The sequence below is a fragment of the Scleropages formosus genome, chromosome 4, assembly GCF_900964775.1.
Source record: "Scleropages formosus chromosome 4, fSclFor1.1, whole genome shotgun sequence".
In the NCBI taxonomy this organism is placed as follows: Eukaryota; Metazoa; Chordata; class Actinopteri; order Osteoglossiformes; family Osteoglossidae; genus Scleropages; species Scleropages formosus.
This window is the reverse complement of record NC_041809.1, coordinates 28954910-28974427: the sequence shown is the minus strand read 5'-3', so window position 1 is coordinate 28974427 and position 19518 is coordinate 28954910. Positions and strand designations below refer to the sequence as shown.

At 41.8% G+C, this 19518-nt stretch overlaps 1 protein-coding gene and 1 non-coding gene across 3 annotated transcripts in view; both read right to left on the bottom strand.

Annotated features, from left to right (window-relative positions):
• LOC108934183 (Down syndrome cell adhesion molecule-like protein 1 homolog) overlaps window positions 1-19518 on the bottom strand; it is a 103633-nt gene that overhangs the window by 16904 nt on the left and 67211 nt on the right. Inside the window, exons 6-18 of one of the 2 annotated variants that reach the window (XM_029251556.1) lie at window positions 17098-17373; window positions 15035-15331; window positions 12676-12948; window positions 10666-10947; window positions 10086-10205; window positions 9501-9677; window positions 8156-8355; window positions 7834-7930; window positions 6959-7087; window positions 2936-3103; window positions 2638-2708; window positions 2218-2458; window positions 405-551 (exon numbers count right to left, since the gene is read on the bottom strand). In XM_029251556.1, coding sequence (XP_029107389.1) covers window positions 405-551; window positions 2218-2458; window positions 2638-2708; window positions 2936-3103; window positions 6959-7087; window positions 7834-7930; window positions 8156-8355; window positions 9501-9677; window positions 10086-10205; window positions 10666-10947; window positions 12676-12948; window positions 15035-15331; window positions 17098-17373 — 2478 coding nt within the window. Of the gene's footprint in view, window positions 1-404; window positions 552-2217; window positions 2459-2637; window positions 2709-2935; window positions 3104-6958; window positions 7088-7833; window positions 7931-8155; window positions 8356-9500; window positions 9678-10085; window positions 10206-10665; window positions 10948-12675; window positions 12949-15034; window positions 15332-17097; window positions 17374-19518 lie in introns of those variants that run through there. The other variant, XM_029251555.1, reaches the window with a different exon arrangement.
• Window positions 4013-4094, bottom strand: trnas-cga (transfer RNA serine (anticodon CGA)). Its single transcript has one exon. It is a non-coding gene; the product is annotated as a tRNA-Ser (tRNA).

Sequence of the window (19518 nt, the reverse complement as noted above, 5' to 3'; positions counted from 1 at the left end):
AGACACGCCAGGGTTGAACTGCTTACACCCGGTACAACCACATACCACACAGATGTTACAATGGATGTGGTTGTCAGTTGGAAGGCCCACAAGGAAGCCCTGCACATACATCACAAGTTACTTTATTTCAGCTCTAAAAAAAAAAACACTCATCTCCCAGCTTAAGAACCAAATTCCTGTCTATTTTAACAAAAAAACTAGAGCCAGACAAACAGAGGATCACACAAACACTAAAAATCAGTGCGATTTCCTAATGTATGCCCTGGATTATAACTAAAAACATATAAATAGGCTCTGAGAGACTATGTCTATCGCACGCTATCCGACACAAAGAACAAACTATAAGGTCAGGTGGAATAGTTACGTAACTGTAATTACTGTCATCCGACCCCTACCGTACCCACCTCCATCAGGGAATAAGGACCAGTACACCACACGGTACCCCTTCAGCACCCCGTTTAGAGTCATCCGCGGGGGCTCGGACCACGTGATGACCGCTTCATCCGAGGTGACGCTTATGGCTCGCACATTCTGGGGTGGTTGGCTGGGCACTGCAGAGCGGGCAGAGGGTGGCAGTTGCCGGTTATCGAGAGCATCGCATCATTTAAGAAAGATGATTTCTCGTCCTCTCTCGCAAAATACAACTTTAACATGATCTGGTTTACGCAGAGTTTCAGAGGAAGCACAAATGGAGAAATAAAGGGAGAAGGTAGAACGAGAGAGAGAGAGAGAGAGAGAGAGAGAGAGAGAGAGAGACGGAAAAGGAGGGAGTAAGATAGAAGAAGATTAATGGAAGTGCTTATTGAAGAGGCCGTGGGGCCAGACTCTATACTGCCCCCCTAGACAATCTTTAAACTAACTGCCAGTTAGGAAACAGCATTACCGCCACTATAACAACTCATTCATAACAGTTTACACCGCCTGTATGCCAAGGATGGGCACAAGAGGCAGACAGAAAGAGAGAAATATAGTGTATAGAGGGAGAAAGAGGGTGATGGGCGAAGGAAAGTTGCTGCCGCGAAAGGTTGGCGAGGTGTGAAGAACAGCACGAGGCAAATGCTCTGGACACAAGAAATGAGAAACAAAAGCAAATTAAAGCAAACAAGCCTAAGCTGGGGAGTGGAAGGTTGAAGCTGGTGTGAAGAAGAGGGGAAAAAGATGAAAAGCAGCACTGCAGAGACAAAGCACTCAGCTGCATGGTAATTACAGCTGGGAGAAATAGGAACACAATAGACAGGCTAATTATACATACATATTTTCTATCGTTGTTATTATTATTATTATCATTATCATGATCGATATCACCATCATTACGCCTTCCATCAAGGGAGGGATGATGGGGGGCGATGGGGGAGTCGGGGGGTAGAAAAGTCAGTGTTGTGTGCCTTTAAATCTGTGCTTTTACATTTGAAATGCCATGACACTCAATGAGGAAACATGAGGGATTCTCCGGAGATTACGGCGGAGACATAGTTCATGAAGTATGTAAGTACAAAAATTAGTTGAACGTGTATTGGATGTACTGGTTCTGGGAAAAAAAAAAAAAAAATCTCAAAAGGCAAGTAGCTAAAATTAGAAAGTCAAAGAAACTCAAAGCTGGTGTTTCAAATAACAATAGTGTCTCAGCCCTCTTGTTCTGTGACAGTCAAACTGATTTGTTGATTAAGGGAATAAGGGGTGATGTATGTAGGCGATGGAAATACTCTTTTATCTCTTTTTAATGTGCGCTTATGCGTGCATGAGGGAAAGGGCATAGAGAAATTAGGAGGGATTCGTTTAAGAACGTATTAAATTTTGTGCAAACTTAATATTGTAATTTAAACTGTCAAAACAGCAAAATAAGTTTGGGACCCTGGCCAAGAAATATTCGAGACGTCTGAGATGCAGCTCGGCATGTATGGGCGCGCTAAGTGGGACAAAGGACGTTTGTTCTGAAGAGCTACTGATTCAGATTAATGTTACATCTTTGTGTTAAGCTCATTTGAACCGAGATAAAATGCTTCATAAATCCCGTGCCTCAATATAACTTTTATTATCTTGTCTCTTTTCCAGTCCCCTCGTTCATTCCCTCCAACCCCAACCCCAACCCCAACCCCAACCCCAACCCCAACCCCATGGTTTCAGTCCGTATTTTTATGCTTCCCCTCTTTTCTTATTTCTCACTGTCTCCCTTTTCCCTCTCGTTCCCCTTTCCCCGTCCCCTTGTCTGCGCTGTACCATCCTCCAGGGTTGTGGCGTTGATCTCCGAGCTGGATGGCCCGGTTCCGGCCCGATTGAAGGCCTGGACAACCACTCCATACTGGGCAAACTTCTTCAGGTTGTCCAGGGTGTAGACCTCACTGTCTCCCGTGGCTTTCATCTCCACTATGCTGTATTGGCCGTTGCTGCCTGGCCCGTTCTCACGGTACCCGATCTGATACCCCCGTATCACCCCGTTCTGCAGCTCTTTCTTTGGGGCCTGGGGAAAATTAAAATGCAGACAGAGAAAGAGCGTGAAGGGATTTAATTTTCAAAAGGTCATACCAAGTATGATACGTAATCTGACATTATAAAACGATCAGCTGTAACGAGAAAGAGTGCCAATGAGACACGGTGGAGTCTGACGGAAAGCGGTATACTTCATCGGGAACAGGGTACCTTCCAGGTGACACGGATGCTTTGCGATGTCATGGGTTGCAGGACAACGTCCATCGGAGGACCATCGGGTTCTGGTTCAGGGAATTCACAAATTAGCAACATAGCATGTTTTATTTTTAGTCTTAGCGTTTCAAAAACTGTGATAGGTCAACCATTCTCTGCGACATATTTTAGTACGGTTCTGAAACAAACAAACACACATGCGTTGTTTATCCCATGCAATGTATGCAAGTAAGTCCATAGCAAGTCGGCTGGCGCTCATGAGTATGTGCCTTGGGCGCGTGTCCGAGTGACGTACGCGCTTCCTCCGTGCTGATGGTCAGCTCCTTGCTAGGCTGACTACGGCCAATCTTGTTATAGGAGTACATGCGAATGCTGTAGACAGAGGCCGGGTGCAGCTCCACAATATTTGCTTGGTTGTTGGTTGGTGAGATATTCCGTGTCGTATATTTAAAGTCCCAGGTATCTGGAGAGAAACACGTGTCATGTTAGTTGAAGAAACCCAATCCGAATGCCACTGGCAAGTAAAAAAAAAAAAAGAAAAAAAAAACAAATGTGCTCATAGACGTAAATCAAAAACATCTGAATTCGCATAGCTGTAATTAACGAGAGCTGCTGGAGGAAATAAGAGGAGAGGGGTCAAAACCTAATAGCACCATCCTGACAAAACTGTACATAGTACTGGAATGTGCCACAAGTACAAATACGAGTACGGATGTAGCTGTTATGTAGCTGTAATACCGTGGTTCTTCAAATTGGGAATATTTGAGGCTTGAATTTTCAAAAATAGTGATGTCTTCCAGTTTATTTATGTAAAATTTTTCTTTATTTATTTATGTCACTGTGAAGACCAGTGTTTTCATGGCTCTCGAACGATCTCTCCAACACACTCAAATTGGAGTGTTACAGTTAAACTTCAACGGTGTTTACAGTTTGTGTTGTTTTCTTTCATAACAAGATGATGAATATTACCGACTTTTTTTGTGATGAATTAGTCAACAATCAGCATGTAATGGATTTTATAGACAGAAAGTTATTTTTATTTATTCAGATGACACTTTTCCCCAGGCTGAGTTACATTGTTAGATACAGTAAACACCCAAAAATCATTCCTCCTTATATGCATACTTGAAACATATACCTTTGGGATGTGTTAAGGAGCACACTCAAACTTTGCATACAGAGCTGGGTTCCAATCCCTGTCCACATGTACAACCCATGCGTTATGGCACTAGCGCTACCCCTGATCTGCCGTGCCATCGTTGTAAGCCACTCCATCGTGCAATTTTGTCGATATTATAAAGCCAGGCAAATGCAAAGAACATGGGCAGCAGAACTGGTTGTCTTGATAATTCTGACTTTTTAAAAGTCTTGCCGCTACGAGCAGGATTCGAACCTGCGCAGGGAAACCCCATTGGATTTCGAGTCCAACGCCTTAACCACTCGGCCATCGCAGCCCCATACGCAAAGTGCTTGGTTGTAGTTTTCATGTGGTTGAAGTATTGCATATTGTAATTAACTCTAAGCATATCGGACTTCTGTACAGAAGATAATGTGAAAACTTAGTGCTGGATGGTGTGTCACGTGGACAGCGCGCTCAGGGAAATGAGCCTTTCGAGCCCCGCACACCTTTATGTGAGCAATCGATCAGCAGCTGGGGGCTGTCAAGGACCTGTGTTTTCAGTCATTTTTAAAATTATTGCCAGTTTTGGAAATAATCCAGCTGGACATTCATGAATAAATAAATAAAGAAAAAAATAAATAAATAAATTTCATATATATAGTTTAGTGTACACAACGATGAAGTGAGTGGGGGACGCGGCGGACTTTGCCGGGTCCCACTCTCCGGTAGGTCTGGGGTCCAAGTCCTGCTTGGGGTGCCTTGCAATGGACTGGCGTCCCATCCTGGGTGTGGGTGGCTAGAAAGTACCAAAACATTCTAGAAAGCATCAGATCCTAAAAGGTACTGCAGTATTTGGTGCTTGGAACCCAGTGCCAAAATCCACCAAAATGTTCTAATTTCAAGAATGTAATATTTTCCTTAAAAACTGACATATAGTATGAACTAACACCAAAAGAATCCTTGATCTAACAAAACTGAATGCAAACACGCAGTCTGAAACCGGTCATCCCGAACCGGGGCCCAGCCCAGCATCACAGGGCACAAGGCTGGAGGGGGAAGGGACACACCCGGGGGGGGATGCCAGTCCATCACAAGGCACCCCGAGCAGGACTCAAACCCCACACCTGCCAGAGAGTGGCACCCAGCCAAACCCGCTGCACCACCACATCCCTTGCTTAAAGCTCAATGGAATTACAAAAAATCGACAATAAAATTTCCGTTTTGTTAACTTGTGTTACCACTGAAGCAACAATAATATTGACCACTTAAACTGTAATTTATACGTGTAGCTGATGCTTTTCTCCAAAGCGACTTACAGTGTGAAGTTTGTACAGTAAGCTCCTTATGAGGATTTACCCTTTTGTTTAGCTGGATCATTTTTATGTATTTACAGCTCTACTGGAACAATTCGGCACGCACTTCTCTCAAGGGCACAAAGGGCAGGAAGTGTCAGCAGCGACACTTTAAACCGGGACCTGAGCTGGACCGAGAGGTTCTGCGGCACAGACCCGGACCTCTGCGTTATCGACCCCTTATTGATCTGCACTTAGTCCCGAAAGAGACTCTGGAGACTTTAGGAACAAACCGCTTCTTAAAGACTTCCAGTCCCAACTGTATTCATAAGCTGAAGGGGTAGGGTACTGTACTGCACTATTACCACTTCTGTGGTAAGAGAGTAGAAAAAACTTGAGAAGAGCCAAGTTTCCTTTTTTCTAAAACGTATAACATGTTACTTTCTGTCCTGGATCATCTTTGAATTCTGTAATTTGCAGTATTATTTTTTTACGTTAGAAAAACCGACATTTAAATAAGAACTGAACTTTACCTCATCCATGGTGGCTGCAGCCTATAGACATACCGACTAGTACAGTTTTTTTCAGCGTACAGAAAGTGCTCCAATCACAGGGTCCTTCAGAGAGAAAATCCACTTTCACAGCTTATGAAAATATACCTTTTTTTGTACAACTGCTTTACGATTCGGTACAACTGCATTTTGCCCCTTATGTGGTCATTTGCTTCCACGGTGGTTGGGAAAAGAGCTCACATAAAAACACCAGCTATTTCAGTGCTGTTTCAGAGAGTGGCAGCTTTTCAGAAGGAGCAACTTAATCCCCAAAAAAACTTTTGTTTTTTTTCACTGAAAAAAAAGTCACTTCATTGGCAGCACAGGTGCTGCTCAGCTTTCAGACTCCTGTAAACTGGTGTAAGGACAGCTGCGTGGAAAGAAATTTTAAACATTAAAAGTGAGATCTGTAAAAACTGCTGAAACACTTTCTGTACTTCCGTGTTTCCTCTCTCGAGTGTGTCTGCAGTACTCCAGATGGTTGCTTTAACAGTGTCCCAGAGTTTCAAACTCTGCATTTAAAACCCATATAAAAAAGGTACCATGCTGAACACCTGCTGCGAAAAAGAAGCCTTTTCGTAGCCACATGTTTTTAATACAAAGACAAAAACTCAGAAGCATCACAGCTTAAAATCCAAGCTGTCCGAGAATAAATTAAAGCAAAAATTTTCTTAAAAATACAATAAGATAATCAATAAGATGAAGGGATAATGAAAGAGACTTTAAACAGATACTGCATTTCTCCATTAGTATGGGGTACCCCCAGCAGAGAGAAGCTCAAGTGCAGTTTCTTCAATGCGCTCTCAAACTATGATTAAAATATAAAAGTGGGTTATCTACATATGACATATAGAAATAATTTTTCAAACAAATATTAGAACATTTGTTAGCGTTACCATTGTCAAGTACAAAAATAGCTTTAAGTTTAGTATTTTAATTAAAGTGACATTTTTAGTCAGGAAAACCTTTTTTTTTTTTTTCCAAAAGAAAATATAATAATTCAACTGCCCCACAACAGGAATTCACCTAATCAGATGATTTCCTGGCACAAATTAACCTCGTTATGTAAGAAATGAGTATAATCCGTGATATCGTAGTTTTCTGAAGTAGTCAGGAATGTTTAATATAGGGTTTCAAGAGACACATTTAGGAATGTGCAGGTTGGAATTTACTGTATAATGACTATGATATGTGTGATGGAGAAGTATCATAATCTTAGTTTCCTGAAGTAGTCAGTAATATTTAATATAGCAGAGACATATTTAAGAATGTGCAGTTTGGGATCTACTGTATAATTAGTGTATAATTATGATCTATGATAGAGAGGCATCAGTGGCAACATTAGCAGGTCATACCAGATTTGTTCTTGTATTCAATGTCGTAACTGGTGATCATGCTGTTGCCATCAAACCTCTGGGTCCAGCGCAGGTTCATGCTCCTGTCCTTCACCTCACGCACCTCCAACTCAGGGGGGTCTGGAGGCTCTGTTTGGGAAAAATAATAATTAGGAGGGGAGGGGGCTGACCACAGTTATCAACACAGCTATCAAACGTATTAATTAAATTCTATTAAAATCAGTTTGTACTAAATAAGACCTCCTTTTTGAAATGTATTAAATTTTAATTAAAATGTATTTAACAACATTAAAAAAAATTATGGCATTAAATGTGTGGAGTTTCACCTGGTATAATTGTATGGAACTGTCACAGGCATTAACAATTTTCAAAACTAGTTAGTTTTCACAGTGAATTTTTGATATTTGAAAAATTCATAAATATCTGATATGTATGTTTTTTGGTATAAATGACTGAATTATGCTGTTCTGGCCAGCGAAAAAAAGGACAAAATATTTTAAAGAAGTAGAATGAAATAATGATTAAAAAGAGCCAATAGATAGTTCTTAGATAGATAGATAGTAGATAGTTCTTTCTTACATCTAGTGAGCAGTATCTCAATGTAATGAGTACCTGTGTAGAAAGTACATTCATACCAGTTTGATTAGTGCTCATGTGCCAAAGTTGGTTACTACATTATAATTCATCTTGCTGTTATGGTTTTGTTGAGTCTTAATATCATGTTTTAGAATTTTTTTGGTAGAGAATCAGTTTTAAAGAGGTCTTCCAGATAATTAAGAATCTCTACGTAAGACCGTTGGTTAACACAAGATAGTCTCACCATGTGTGCTTCTTCTTATGTTGCCTGATGTTCCCTATGAGTGTGTGCTTCTCACCTTGCACAGTGAGCTGGATGAGGCCTCTCCCCTCCCCGTACGAGTTGATGGCGTGGCAGGAGAAGAACACGGAGTCCCCACGCTCTGCTGGTTTGAGCTGGTGGAGTGATCCCCAAGATTAATGGAAAAGGTAAGTGTCCATGCAGCAAACGTCAAATGCCTCACCTTGTACTTTCACTTTCATCACGTTTCCACATCTCTAGAAGTCCACCTGTTGCTTGACTTATCTGCTTAATATCAGTCTATCTATTCTCCATGTGTCTTCACTCCTTTTCCCTAAACTCTCTTGCTTCTGCGTGTCCCATTCTCTTAACCTTCTCACCTTGAGCGTGGAAATGACCTCGTCGCCCTTCTTGTTGATAGTGATGGAGTAGCGCGGGTTCCTCTCGGCATCGATGACAGTGTCCCCTTTCTCCCAGCGGATGATGATAGGCTGTTCACCTCGTGCCGTGCAGTTCAGCTCCTTGTTCTGACCCTTGATTGCTATCGTGGTATTTGGGTGCGAGGTGATCATAGCTGGGACTGGAATACGTTGGCAACAGAAGGGAGGAGGACGGCGGAAGACGATTGAATGAGGTGGGGATTTAAAAAATCAAAAAGAAGAGAGTAAAACGTGTAAATAGATTTCAGATCATGAGATTTATGAAGAGAGTGGTGGAAAAAAAGAGCCAGAGACAGCAGGTGTGTGGACCACCCAGATTACAAAAGGACGACAAAAAGAAAATGAGGATTCCAGCTCTATTATTAGTGGGACTACCTCAAAATACTATTTTATACGTGAATAACCGAGAACTGAAACGCCTTTTCCTTTTTTTCTTGAACCCCTCTGCCCTCCCCTGTAGATTCCCTTGAACTGAAGGAGAGTTGTGTACTATTTATTTTCGTTATTTACTTCTTTGTTATTATGACAGAACTGAGGCAGGCAATAATAAGAAATAATTGGATTAAGAAAAAATATATTTTCCCCCCAAGATTACAGGAGAACAAGGAGCAAACCTTGTCAGTCAATTTACTATTCTGAAGGCAACAATATGTTAAAGTGATATGCCTGTTGAGAATACTAGAAAATACTTTACTCCGTTTCTGAACTGCGAAATGGGACAGTCCACCTCAGACCCACAGGATATGTACAATAATTTGTTGCTACAACATTTATTTGATGTTACTGGCATCTCCTAGTTACACTTTGCTTTCATTATGGTTTTGTAACATATACCCTGAGTATTAATTTATGTATGTCTTTTGGGTAGACGCTTAATGGAAATGGAATAATGGAAATATTTATGACTGTGGGAATACTGAACCTGTTTGAGAAATCAGTTCACATACGAGAAAAGCATCCCTCAGACTTATGCACACGTTATTCCTTTGTAACGTTTTATTTTAATTTATTCATTTTTGTCCTTTTCTAAGCAGATTTCCCCTTTCTTCCCCTTTTTTTCTGTTCACTTTATCCAATTGAGCACTATCATGAGTTTTACAGTTTGTAAGACTGGTTTTCCTCAGGAGTCGATTCAGGAATTGATTGTGATGTCTGGGAAATGCTCTCGGTGCTGTGCATTGATTTGGAAGTCCCATCACTGGCTTCAGAGTAGTGAATAGACTGGCAATGTTTGATCCTATTGATTAAGAGGGAACATCGGTGATTCCAAAGCTGTGCTGCTTACTCTTGACAGTGAGCACCATGCTCTTGCTGATGTCTGAGCCCACGCCGTTGCTGGCCTGGCACAGGTAGTATCCACGGTCCTCCTCCAAAACATGGCGAATCAGCAGTGACCCGTTGGCCATGATCTGGATACGACCCGTTAGCGGTACAGGGTGATACTGCTGGGGGTTTCCAATACCTGCAGGACGATGGAGTTGTTACAGTTAAGGGCACCAATGATCCGCTGCGAGGCTATCATGGTGCAATTTAACAACCAGGCAGATCAATATAAGACATTGTATGGATGAGTGGCCCATTGTAAGTAGTGTATCTAGCAGTGTAAGTCACCCTGGTGAATAAGGTGTGTGGGCTAGTAACACTACACAGTATCCAGTGTAAGTCGCTTTGGAGAAAAGCGTCTGCTAAGCGAATAAATGTAAATGTAAACATTGTAATAGGATGAATGAATATAATTCCATTCTAAAATTTCCAGAACGATGTTGCACTTCAGTAGCAGGATGTTTAAAACAATTCTAAAACTATTTTAAAACTATTATTTTGGCCCTATAAAGAGATTGAACCTGTCATAGCGGAGAAATAAGAGTACCTTTGGCATGTTTCCACATGACTTTAGGAGGAGGGTATCCCTCTACAGAGCAATTGAGGACTCCAGACTTGCCATAGATGCCATCCTGATTATTGGGTTGTACTACAAAACGAGGCGGAACTGCAGCAAGACAGACAGGGTCAGTGCTAAGAGCGGTAACAGTAAATTCCAACTGCCAAAGCTTTACAAAGTCCAGTTTGAGTATGAATTTATTACATCCAAATTTGTCCATTTGGTTTTTTCCTGATTTAAAGTTTTCTCTTTTTCATTTTCCTGATTTAAATTTTAATTTTTAATCAACAGATAATTTTTTACTTAAACTGAATTTATATTTTATATACTCTTTTTTTTTGCTACATAATACATAATGCTATTGTGGAAAAATACAGTATGGTCATCTGCAATAGTAGTTGTGAGCAAAGTGACATAATGGCACTTTTAACATGCTCTTTGCAGATGACTAATTAAAGGGATATGAGGAATATGTTCTAATTTGTAATGAATAGTAAGTTCCAGATACTGGATTTAAAGCCATAGCCCCATTCCCCCACATGCTCATCATACTTCTCTCCAACCTTACCTGTGACGATAAGTTGTCTCTCCCAGCTAACTGTGGCAGCATCATTGCTGGCAATGCAGGTATAGTTGCCATTGTGCTTGAGCGTGACTTTTGAGATCTGCAGCGAACTCATAAACTCCTTGGTTTCAATAGCCACACCAGAGGAACCAGGAACAATGAGCTGACCATCCTTGTGCCAGGTGATGCGGATAGGCATGTCTCCCGACGATACCACGCAGGCAATGTATATCAGCTTCCCGATGGAGGTGGATGGGATGTCGAAAGGCTGGATGAGAGGGGGTACTGAAAGGAGATGTGTATGAGGAAAAGGAAACAGAGTTTAAAATCCACGGTGAGGAGCAAGAGGTGGCAGAGAATAAAAGTATGATTGTGTAGAGAAAATAAGGGTAAGAGGGAAAGGACAGCGTGGAGAAAACAAATGGGCAGGAGGGAAAATATGCGCAGAGAACAATGGAAAAACATCAGGGCATATCATTAGACATCCTTACATTCAGGTGCTGTTTGAATGCAGTAGTATGAAACAATATTATCCTTGACCCTTCTGTTTCTGTTCCCCCACCCTCTCTAAACTGTAATTACTACTCTAATTTGAGCCCAGTTCTTAGAGAGAGTAATAGCGTTTCCATAGCAGCAGAGGTAGGGTGGGGTGGGGGTGAGGGGGGTGGTGGGGGTCACTACAGCTGAGACATTTAGGAGATTTAATCTGAGGCTTGTTATGATTCATCTAATTAAATCAGTGCCCAGGCGAGGCAAGGCCCATGCCACACTGCTCACGGTGTCCCCACACACTGACAGCTCCACACATATACAGTCATTTCTCCTTAAAGAACCAATGTCTGTATATACAGTACAGTATAATATGGAATAATAATCAATAGGTTCACAGCCTGTGAATACAGATTACTCTGTACAGGATAGTTTGCTGATTCAATGGAGTACTCAAAGACCTGGCTGGTGGAATCAATTATAGCCATTAACAGAGAAATGGCTATATGCACACAGAATACACACTCACATGAATGCTGCACAAAGACACAAGTCTGAGTAAATGCCGCACGGGATAAATTCTACACACCGGAAACCATTAAAAAACTTCCGAGCGCTCTGCATTCAAAGCTTTGCTGAAATTTTGCATACAGCTGAAGAAATGAGCCACAATAACTAAAGCTCAGTGTGGGCATATTGACAACCTGCACACATGGGACTCTTAACTTCGTAGGACTATGACACCACATCACAGTCTGAAAGATGCAGGTTTCATTTCGATACATCAGACTCAGAAATGCCATGTTCGAAAAGTCCAAAAGTTTTCCGGGGCTTTTGTAGAGGAAGCGTACTATAGGGTACATACTGTATCATGCATATTTTTCCTCTTTCTAGACTTAGCTTTGGATAGTAGTCCAGGTAAGTGCCGTGTTGTTACCATAAGCACGCATGACTCTCGTTACTGATTTTAATCCTATAATGAATGAAAATGTCAAAACTGTGACCTCTCAGTCTAATCTGTCGCAAAGAAGCCAGGTACAGAAATGATGACACACGAAGAAAAGTTAAATAAATCTTTTGAGCTCCATGTCTCCAGCAGTAAAGAGATATGGAAACTGTTGCATCATCTGCAAATAACTCTCATGAAATTAACAATACCTACAGCTAAACATTATACTGTAACGCTAATCATGGTAGAGGTGGGGATGGTTTGCGCAGCAGGTTTGGGTGGGTCCTGCTCCCTGGTGGGTCTGGGGTTCGAGTCCTGTTTGGGGTGCCTTGTGATGGACTGGCGTCCCATCCTGGGTGCGTCCTCATCCCCACCAGCCTCAGGCCCTGTGTCGCTGGGCTAGGTTCCTGCTCGCCGCAACCCCGCTCGAGACAAGCGGCTTCCGACAATGTGTGTGCGTGTGCCCGCACTAATCACGGCTTTTTTAAGAAGCAGCTCAGGCTTTGCGCAAAAGAACAAGGCAAAAGCACAGCACTTTTCATTAAAAGCTCCCTGTGTCGATTCTGACCGCTCACCTTTGACCGTGACATGCACACTCTGGTTGATGGAGTACTGGGGCTGGATGAGGACGCTGCATACATAGGCACCTTCATCCATGCCCTTCTGCACATCGCTAAGCTTGAGCGTGCCATTCTCATAGACCACCTGCCGATGGTTGTCAGGCAGCAGCAACCCATCCTTGTACCACTTGATAGAGTAGTAGGGGTAACCGATCACTCGGCAGTTGATGAAGGTGTTGCGGCCTGCCACTGCCGTTATGTTGCGCATAGCTCGAATACTGGGGGATCCTGCAAAGAAAGGGGAATGAAGGAATGGTTATAAAAGACTAGGTGAGAGAAATAAAGCAGGAAGCTGGTGGAATGGACAGAGGGAGTTAGAATGCCCTCTCTCACCTCTTCCTTCATCTCCTTGGTACAATGGCCTAGTGTGTGTATGTAAGTATGTCTCTTATTACTACTACTGCTACCACTACTATTGCTTTTATTTCTCAGCCTACACTTTTTCGCAAAGTGAAACAGAATTTTTTGCCCACTTGTATACCTGGACCTATTTAGATAAAACTTTGTGCTCCCAGGTTAAAAGTGGATGTCCCAACCTGTTAGTACTTATATATTCAGTCTACACAGCTGTGCGCAGTGATAGATGCACACCAAATAACCCCAGAGACAATATTCGATACTTTAAAAATATTATTCTTTTTTTAAGAATCAGTTCTGTTGAATAAACTCTTTTGTCAAGCCGCTGCAATGTAAAACGTCTGGCTGTGAAATGAGATCTTCCAAAAGTCATGTCAGATGATAAATCAAGTGCAACACAAGCCATATATCAGAACTGCAACGTGTACTTTATGCGCCTTATGTCTTATGCATCGATTTAAACCATGATTTTAGTCATAATCGGAATCACAGCCATCGCAGAAATATAAAAAATAATGATGATCAAGACGGGACAAGAGAATCCCTGAATGGAAGATCTTTACGTTGTGCATGAACTCCTCCATATCAAGTGAGGGTCACGTTACAGGTGCAGCATCTGTTTATAGCTTCAGAAACCTGCATTTCACGTCCACGAAAAAGCAATAAATTATACATTTTACACAAGAGCACTAACATGAGCATTTTGCTTCTTCGTACGACTGACTGAGGACACACTCTCCACCATGTCCCCGCTCAAGGTCACATACTAATTCTGAAGTCAGGTACCGACTGAGATTATGCAAGGATTCTGTTCTCGCCAAACAAGAGAAGACGGATAATAGCAAGCCATAAAAACATGTAATTGTTAATAATTAACTTGTGTAATAGTTCCAATGCATTATCAGAGGACAAATGAAGGGAACAGAATGAAAGACAAGGGAAGAGAAACACTGATGATGGTGAAATGGCAAGACTAACGAAAACCTTCAAGACAGCTGCAGAAAGGGAAGAGGAAAGAGGAATGCGATAAGTTGTGACACACTCCATAACACACAGGTATATCCGTGGGAGAAGTGCTGTCAGGGTACATCAGTCTGTGCCACTGAGAGTGTGTCACAGAGACTATGTGTCACTATGTGTTAGTGTTACGCTTTAGGAGTTTGGGTCTACAGTTCATTCCAAGTCTCTCGGTGGCCATGGCCTGTCTTTTTATAGCGGGCCGGCCGGTCGCCGCCAGACAGCACCACACCAGGACGGCACGCGGGACGAGCGGCAGGGAGTGGATCCCCACCGGACGGTCAACGCCACAGAGACTGCAGCAGTTGCTGGTTGTCTTTCCTGTCCTGATCGCTCATCGTAGGGGCAGCGGGATCTCTGCGGGGCAGCGAAAGCCTGGTAGTCCTGCTGTCCATTTGCCGGTCTGCTCTCGCTTGTGTCTCCACCCACAATAGGATCAAGTGTCTAAGAGTTTCCTCTTTCTCCATCCTCTTCGTGCTCTTCTTCTCAATGGCCTTCTCGGGTTGAACCATCACCCTCTAGATGGGAGCATCTCAAAAGAGCACAACACAGCACACTTTGCTAGTGCGCCGAATGTGACAGTCCTCCCCCCCCCCCTCCCCCACTCGAAGTGTGGAGAGACAAGGAGCAGTCTCTCACTAGGGTTACAACAGACATTGCACTGAATTTAGAAAATGTTCCTGCGTTCAAAGAGCTGTTTTGGCAATATTGGAATTTACGAAGACGCCGCAGTTTAATTGCGTTGGGTTTTTAGGAAAATGTGTGCAGGGACAGACATGGAGGATGGAGATGAAAAACTGTGATGGAAGGGTGTACAGAAAACACCCACCCCCTCCCATAATCCCAAACCAAGCCCACCTCCACCCGACACCATGACAGCAAACCGCTTGGGTAAGCTTTCGGGGAACCCTATGGCTGATATTGAAAAGTAGACAGGCACCTCTTACGTTTATGCGCGCTTGGTACTCTGCGCTACCAGCTGAATTGCGTGCGGCGCAACGGTACACCCCTCCGTCACGTATCTGGGGGCTGCTAACATTGACGTGGGACACGGTGCTTCCATCCGAGAGCGTGTACTGGCTGGCCCTGTGGGAGGAGTCACGGACCACCGGTTCATCGTCCAGCGTCCAGGTGATGGTCGGAGGTGGGGCTCCTTTGGCAGCGCACATGAGGGAGAAGGGCTCTCCGGGGGAGACCACACGCTCACTGAAGGAGGAGACGATACGGGGCGTTCCGTCTAGGAAAAAAATTGCACACCTGAATTGTAGAGTTTTGTGAGATATTGACAATACAGTAATAACAGCTAAACTTTTACATGAGCCTGTTCTCCAAAGCAACTTACACTGTTAAGCACCCTATAATTATTTACCCATTTATATAGCTGCAGATTTCTTTTTTTTACTGGCTTAATTTAAGGTAAGTGTCTCAGGCAGGGTATGACAGTTAGAGGGGCGATTCAAACCTGCAGCTGCTAAGTCCAAGGACAGAAGCTCTAACCACTATGCTACCAGTTGCCCCTTACGCAGGCCGATTTAAGCTAAACAGTATTGTTATTCACATAAACATATGCCATTGGCCAGATACTTTTTCCATACATTATAAGAGAGACTTAGAGATTTTGTTAGTTTGTTGTTTTACTTTTGAATTTCATTCATTGTCGGGAGGTTTTAAAATTCTTATTTATTAAGCTTAGAAATCAAATTTCATTTCATTTAATTAGTTAGTTTAATAAGAAAAGCCATTTGTGGCTGTACAGTTGCACTTTATAGGAAAGAAAAGTAAAAATTTACACAAACTACTAACTACTGCCATTCCCTCCCTGGGCACTCCCCGAACCCAGGATGCGCCTGCATGCAACAACAACATTTTATCTTTTTTATCCTTTTAGGATAAAACCTGCCTTGAGCATTTTTTTTCCACAGGTCAATAAAACACTATGTATTTGTAACAAAAACAATATTTAATAACGATAACCCACACACACAGGCTGAAACCGCTTGTCCCAAGCAGGGGAGCCAGAGACTAACCCGGCAACACAGGGCACAAGGCTGGAAGGGATGGGACACACCCAGAATGGGATGCCAGTCCATCGCAAGGCAACCCACCAGGACTTAAACCTCAGACCAACCAGAGAGCAGGATCCAGCCAAACCCACTGCACCACTGTGCCCCCTATAATGATAACCTCCATAATAAAATATACAGCATGTATGTAAATCTTAATAAAAAAGAATTTTCTAATATTATCATTATCTGAGTTATTATTTTTTATTTTCTTAGCTTCATCATAATATAGCTAATTTGCTCACAGGAAGGCATAATTATCAGTAAAAACTGTAAAAAAAAACATTAAACATTAAACACATCAAACATTACTGAAGATTTTCATCCCATATATTATATATCTGTAAAATCTTATGTATATCATCTATTAACTCTATATTAGATATCAGCTATATAGAATAATATCTTAAAAAGTAAACAAAACTGAACTAAGTGTATATTTCCAAGTTAAAGACAGCCCTTTACCAAAAAAAAGAACATATTTCACATATTTTCAAAACTATAAACTAGTTATATTTGTTTCAATATCTGTTCAGAAAAACGACTGCAGTGTGAAATAAAATGGCACTGATTCCTCATATGTACTAACAAATGTCTCTGAATCATTCATTTACTGATGGCATTTATGCCGCTTTATATCCTTTTTAACATTTTAATTCACTTAATCTCTTTTTATTTTTTACATTTGTCTTTTGTAATTCTTTAACAAACACATGTATTTCATTAATCAGCAGATGCTTTATCCAAAAACAGATAATTTGCCATTTTTATGCCATTTCATACTTATATACATATTTTACATATTTACATATTTTAGGTAAAAATCACCGTTGTCCAAAACCTAAGCAATTCCGTCATGCACTGAACCCCCCTTCACCGTACCCCATTCCCCATCCCTTCTTCACTTTCTGCCACTCTTCATTCCAGATTCTGCCTCTACCTTCGAGTAGGATGATAGAGAAATCCTGGGCAGTCTGGTCCTTGCGATTTGCAAAACACTGGTAGGCTCCCGAGTGCTTCTTCTGGGCAGCGGTGATCTGCAGGGTCTCATTGTGGACACCTTGGATGGAAATGTGCTGGTCCGCAGTCACCGGCTCCGTATTGTGGTACCAGGTCACGGTGAACTCGGGCGAGCCCTGCACGGCGCAGGTGAAGAAGAGGGTGCTGCTGATGCCCGTCTTTAGGTTCTTTGGGGAGAGCGTCACTCGCAAGGGGTCTGGTGGGATGCAGGGAGAGGTGTTAATATTCGAAGAGGGTGGTAGAAAAGTACCTTGAAACCCCGATATTGTTGCTTACTGTCCTGCGGTAGCACCAGCTGGTATGATTTTTCTTTCGACAATGTGTTTGGTATATTGCATAGAATATAGAAATAACAGTAACTAATGGAGAACATGGTTACCCACAACTACAATATTATTTTAAGCTTTTGACTCAGTATTTGCAAAACTGCAAGCTGGTAGGAAACTCCTTACTTACCTACCTGTTTTATTGCGAACATACACTAAGTTCGTTTGTGTGTGTGTGTGTGTGTGTGTGTTTAAATGTCAGTGAGCAATAAAGCAGCTGGTGCTGTGTGCTGGGGGCCATGCTGAGTTGCAACGCCCATCCACCCCCTCCTCTTCCCTGCCCTGTCAGAGTCGCCGTGCGCACTGCCATGACGTGCCCTCTGGCAAGCAGGCTGTTTCATCCTCTGTTTCACTATTCCTCTTTGTCCCCTCAGTCTTTGTGCCTCTGCTGTATAATAGGAGTCTGGATCTCAGCCTCTTGTGTTGGACATTAACTCCACTTGTGTCCTTCTTTACTACCTTATAGTGTCTCAGTATCGCTCCTAATTTCATTTCACGAGGGATTCGTGGGTATGCTGCCAAAATGTGATTGTGAAGATTATTGTATTTCCAAATAGTGAAACTGCAGAAACTCTATGGTTCTTGTATTCATTATTATTATTATTATTATTGGTAGCAATTGCAGCATTAGATGTAGGAGAAGTAGTAGAATGCAAAACATAGTTTTTACTGTTTCTTAACTAAAATTTTTGCATTAGCATTAAAATTTTTGCATTTTAGCAAATTATTATTATTATTATTATTATTATTATTATTAGTGTGGCTTTGCTATTGCTTTTATTAAAATTTGAGTTGTTCTCAAGCATTATGTGTGCCAGCAGCAAAAACTGATGGCAGAACTAAGAAACTTTTCCTGGATGTTGAGGTCACCCCACATACTCAGCAGTTTCTTTCACGGAGCAGGACTGAGGACGGACGCAAGGTGTGCGTCAAACTTGTGCTTTTAATTGTGTTGACAGGTGGAGACTAAGATGCCTTCACTGGTTTCTTTCTTTACTGCCACTGAAGGTTTAAATACATGGCGATGAGCACATTGTCTCTCCTCCCTTTGTGCTGCCTTGGTCACATATATGTATCCCCACGTGCCAGAATCATATAAAAATATTTTAAAAGCTTTAATAACATGAAAATCTTCATACTAGGGCAAATAAGGCCTCCATTTCATGATCATATAAATACCATGTAACATCAAACATTTCATAGTAACTTTACATAGGACCTCTAATAGCACAGTGTCTGTGCATTTTGCAGAGTGAGACAGACATCCATGAGCCAAATTATCAAGATGTCTCTGTACAGTGTACTTATATACCAAAGTCATCTGACAGACCACCAGAACTTTAAGACTCTGCAGTTACAAAAAAGTTAGTTTCAAAGGTGTTTAGAATAGTTGAATAATGTTTAAAAAAAAATTAAAAGGCTCAATACATACAGGGTTCCCTTGCATGATAACCATAATTTATTCCTAAAAATCTGCATGTAAAGTAAATTACATGAACAAACTCTTGTCATTCATTTAAATCAAAAAAATCTAACAATGCATTCCTCAGCTACCAAACATGAAAAGTTACTGTCATATCTTGTAAACATTAAGAAAATCTCATTCAAAACCAAGTCCACGTTATTAAAACTGCTCTGGACACCTTTAAATCCAGGATTAAGACCCACATGTTCAGAATTACTTTTATGTAACACATTGGTGTACTCCCTTTTACTATCCCCTATTCCTCTTTCCATATCATTCTTTAGCTATTTTTTTCTTTTTTTATAATGTTGTGTATTCTGATGTTCTTGGGCATCATGTTGATAGCACTGGTGTCTCACAGCTACGTGGAGCATGTTCTCCCTATGTTGTTCTGTTCTCCCCACATGGGTTTCCACCACGGTTTCCTCCAGCAGTCAAAAGGCATGTAGTTCAAGAGTGTCAACTACAAATTGCCAATAATGTGAATGTATGATTGAATGAGAATGTGTGATTGCCCTGCAATGGACTGGTGTGAAGTCCAGAGTATAAC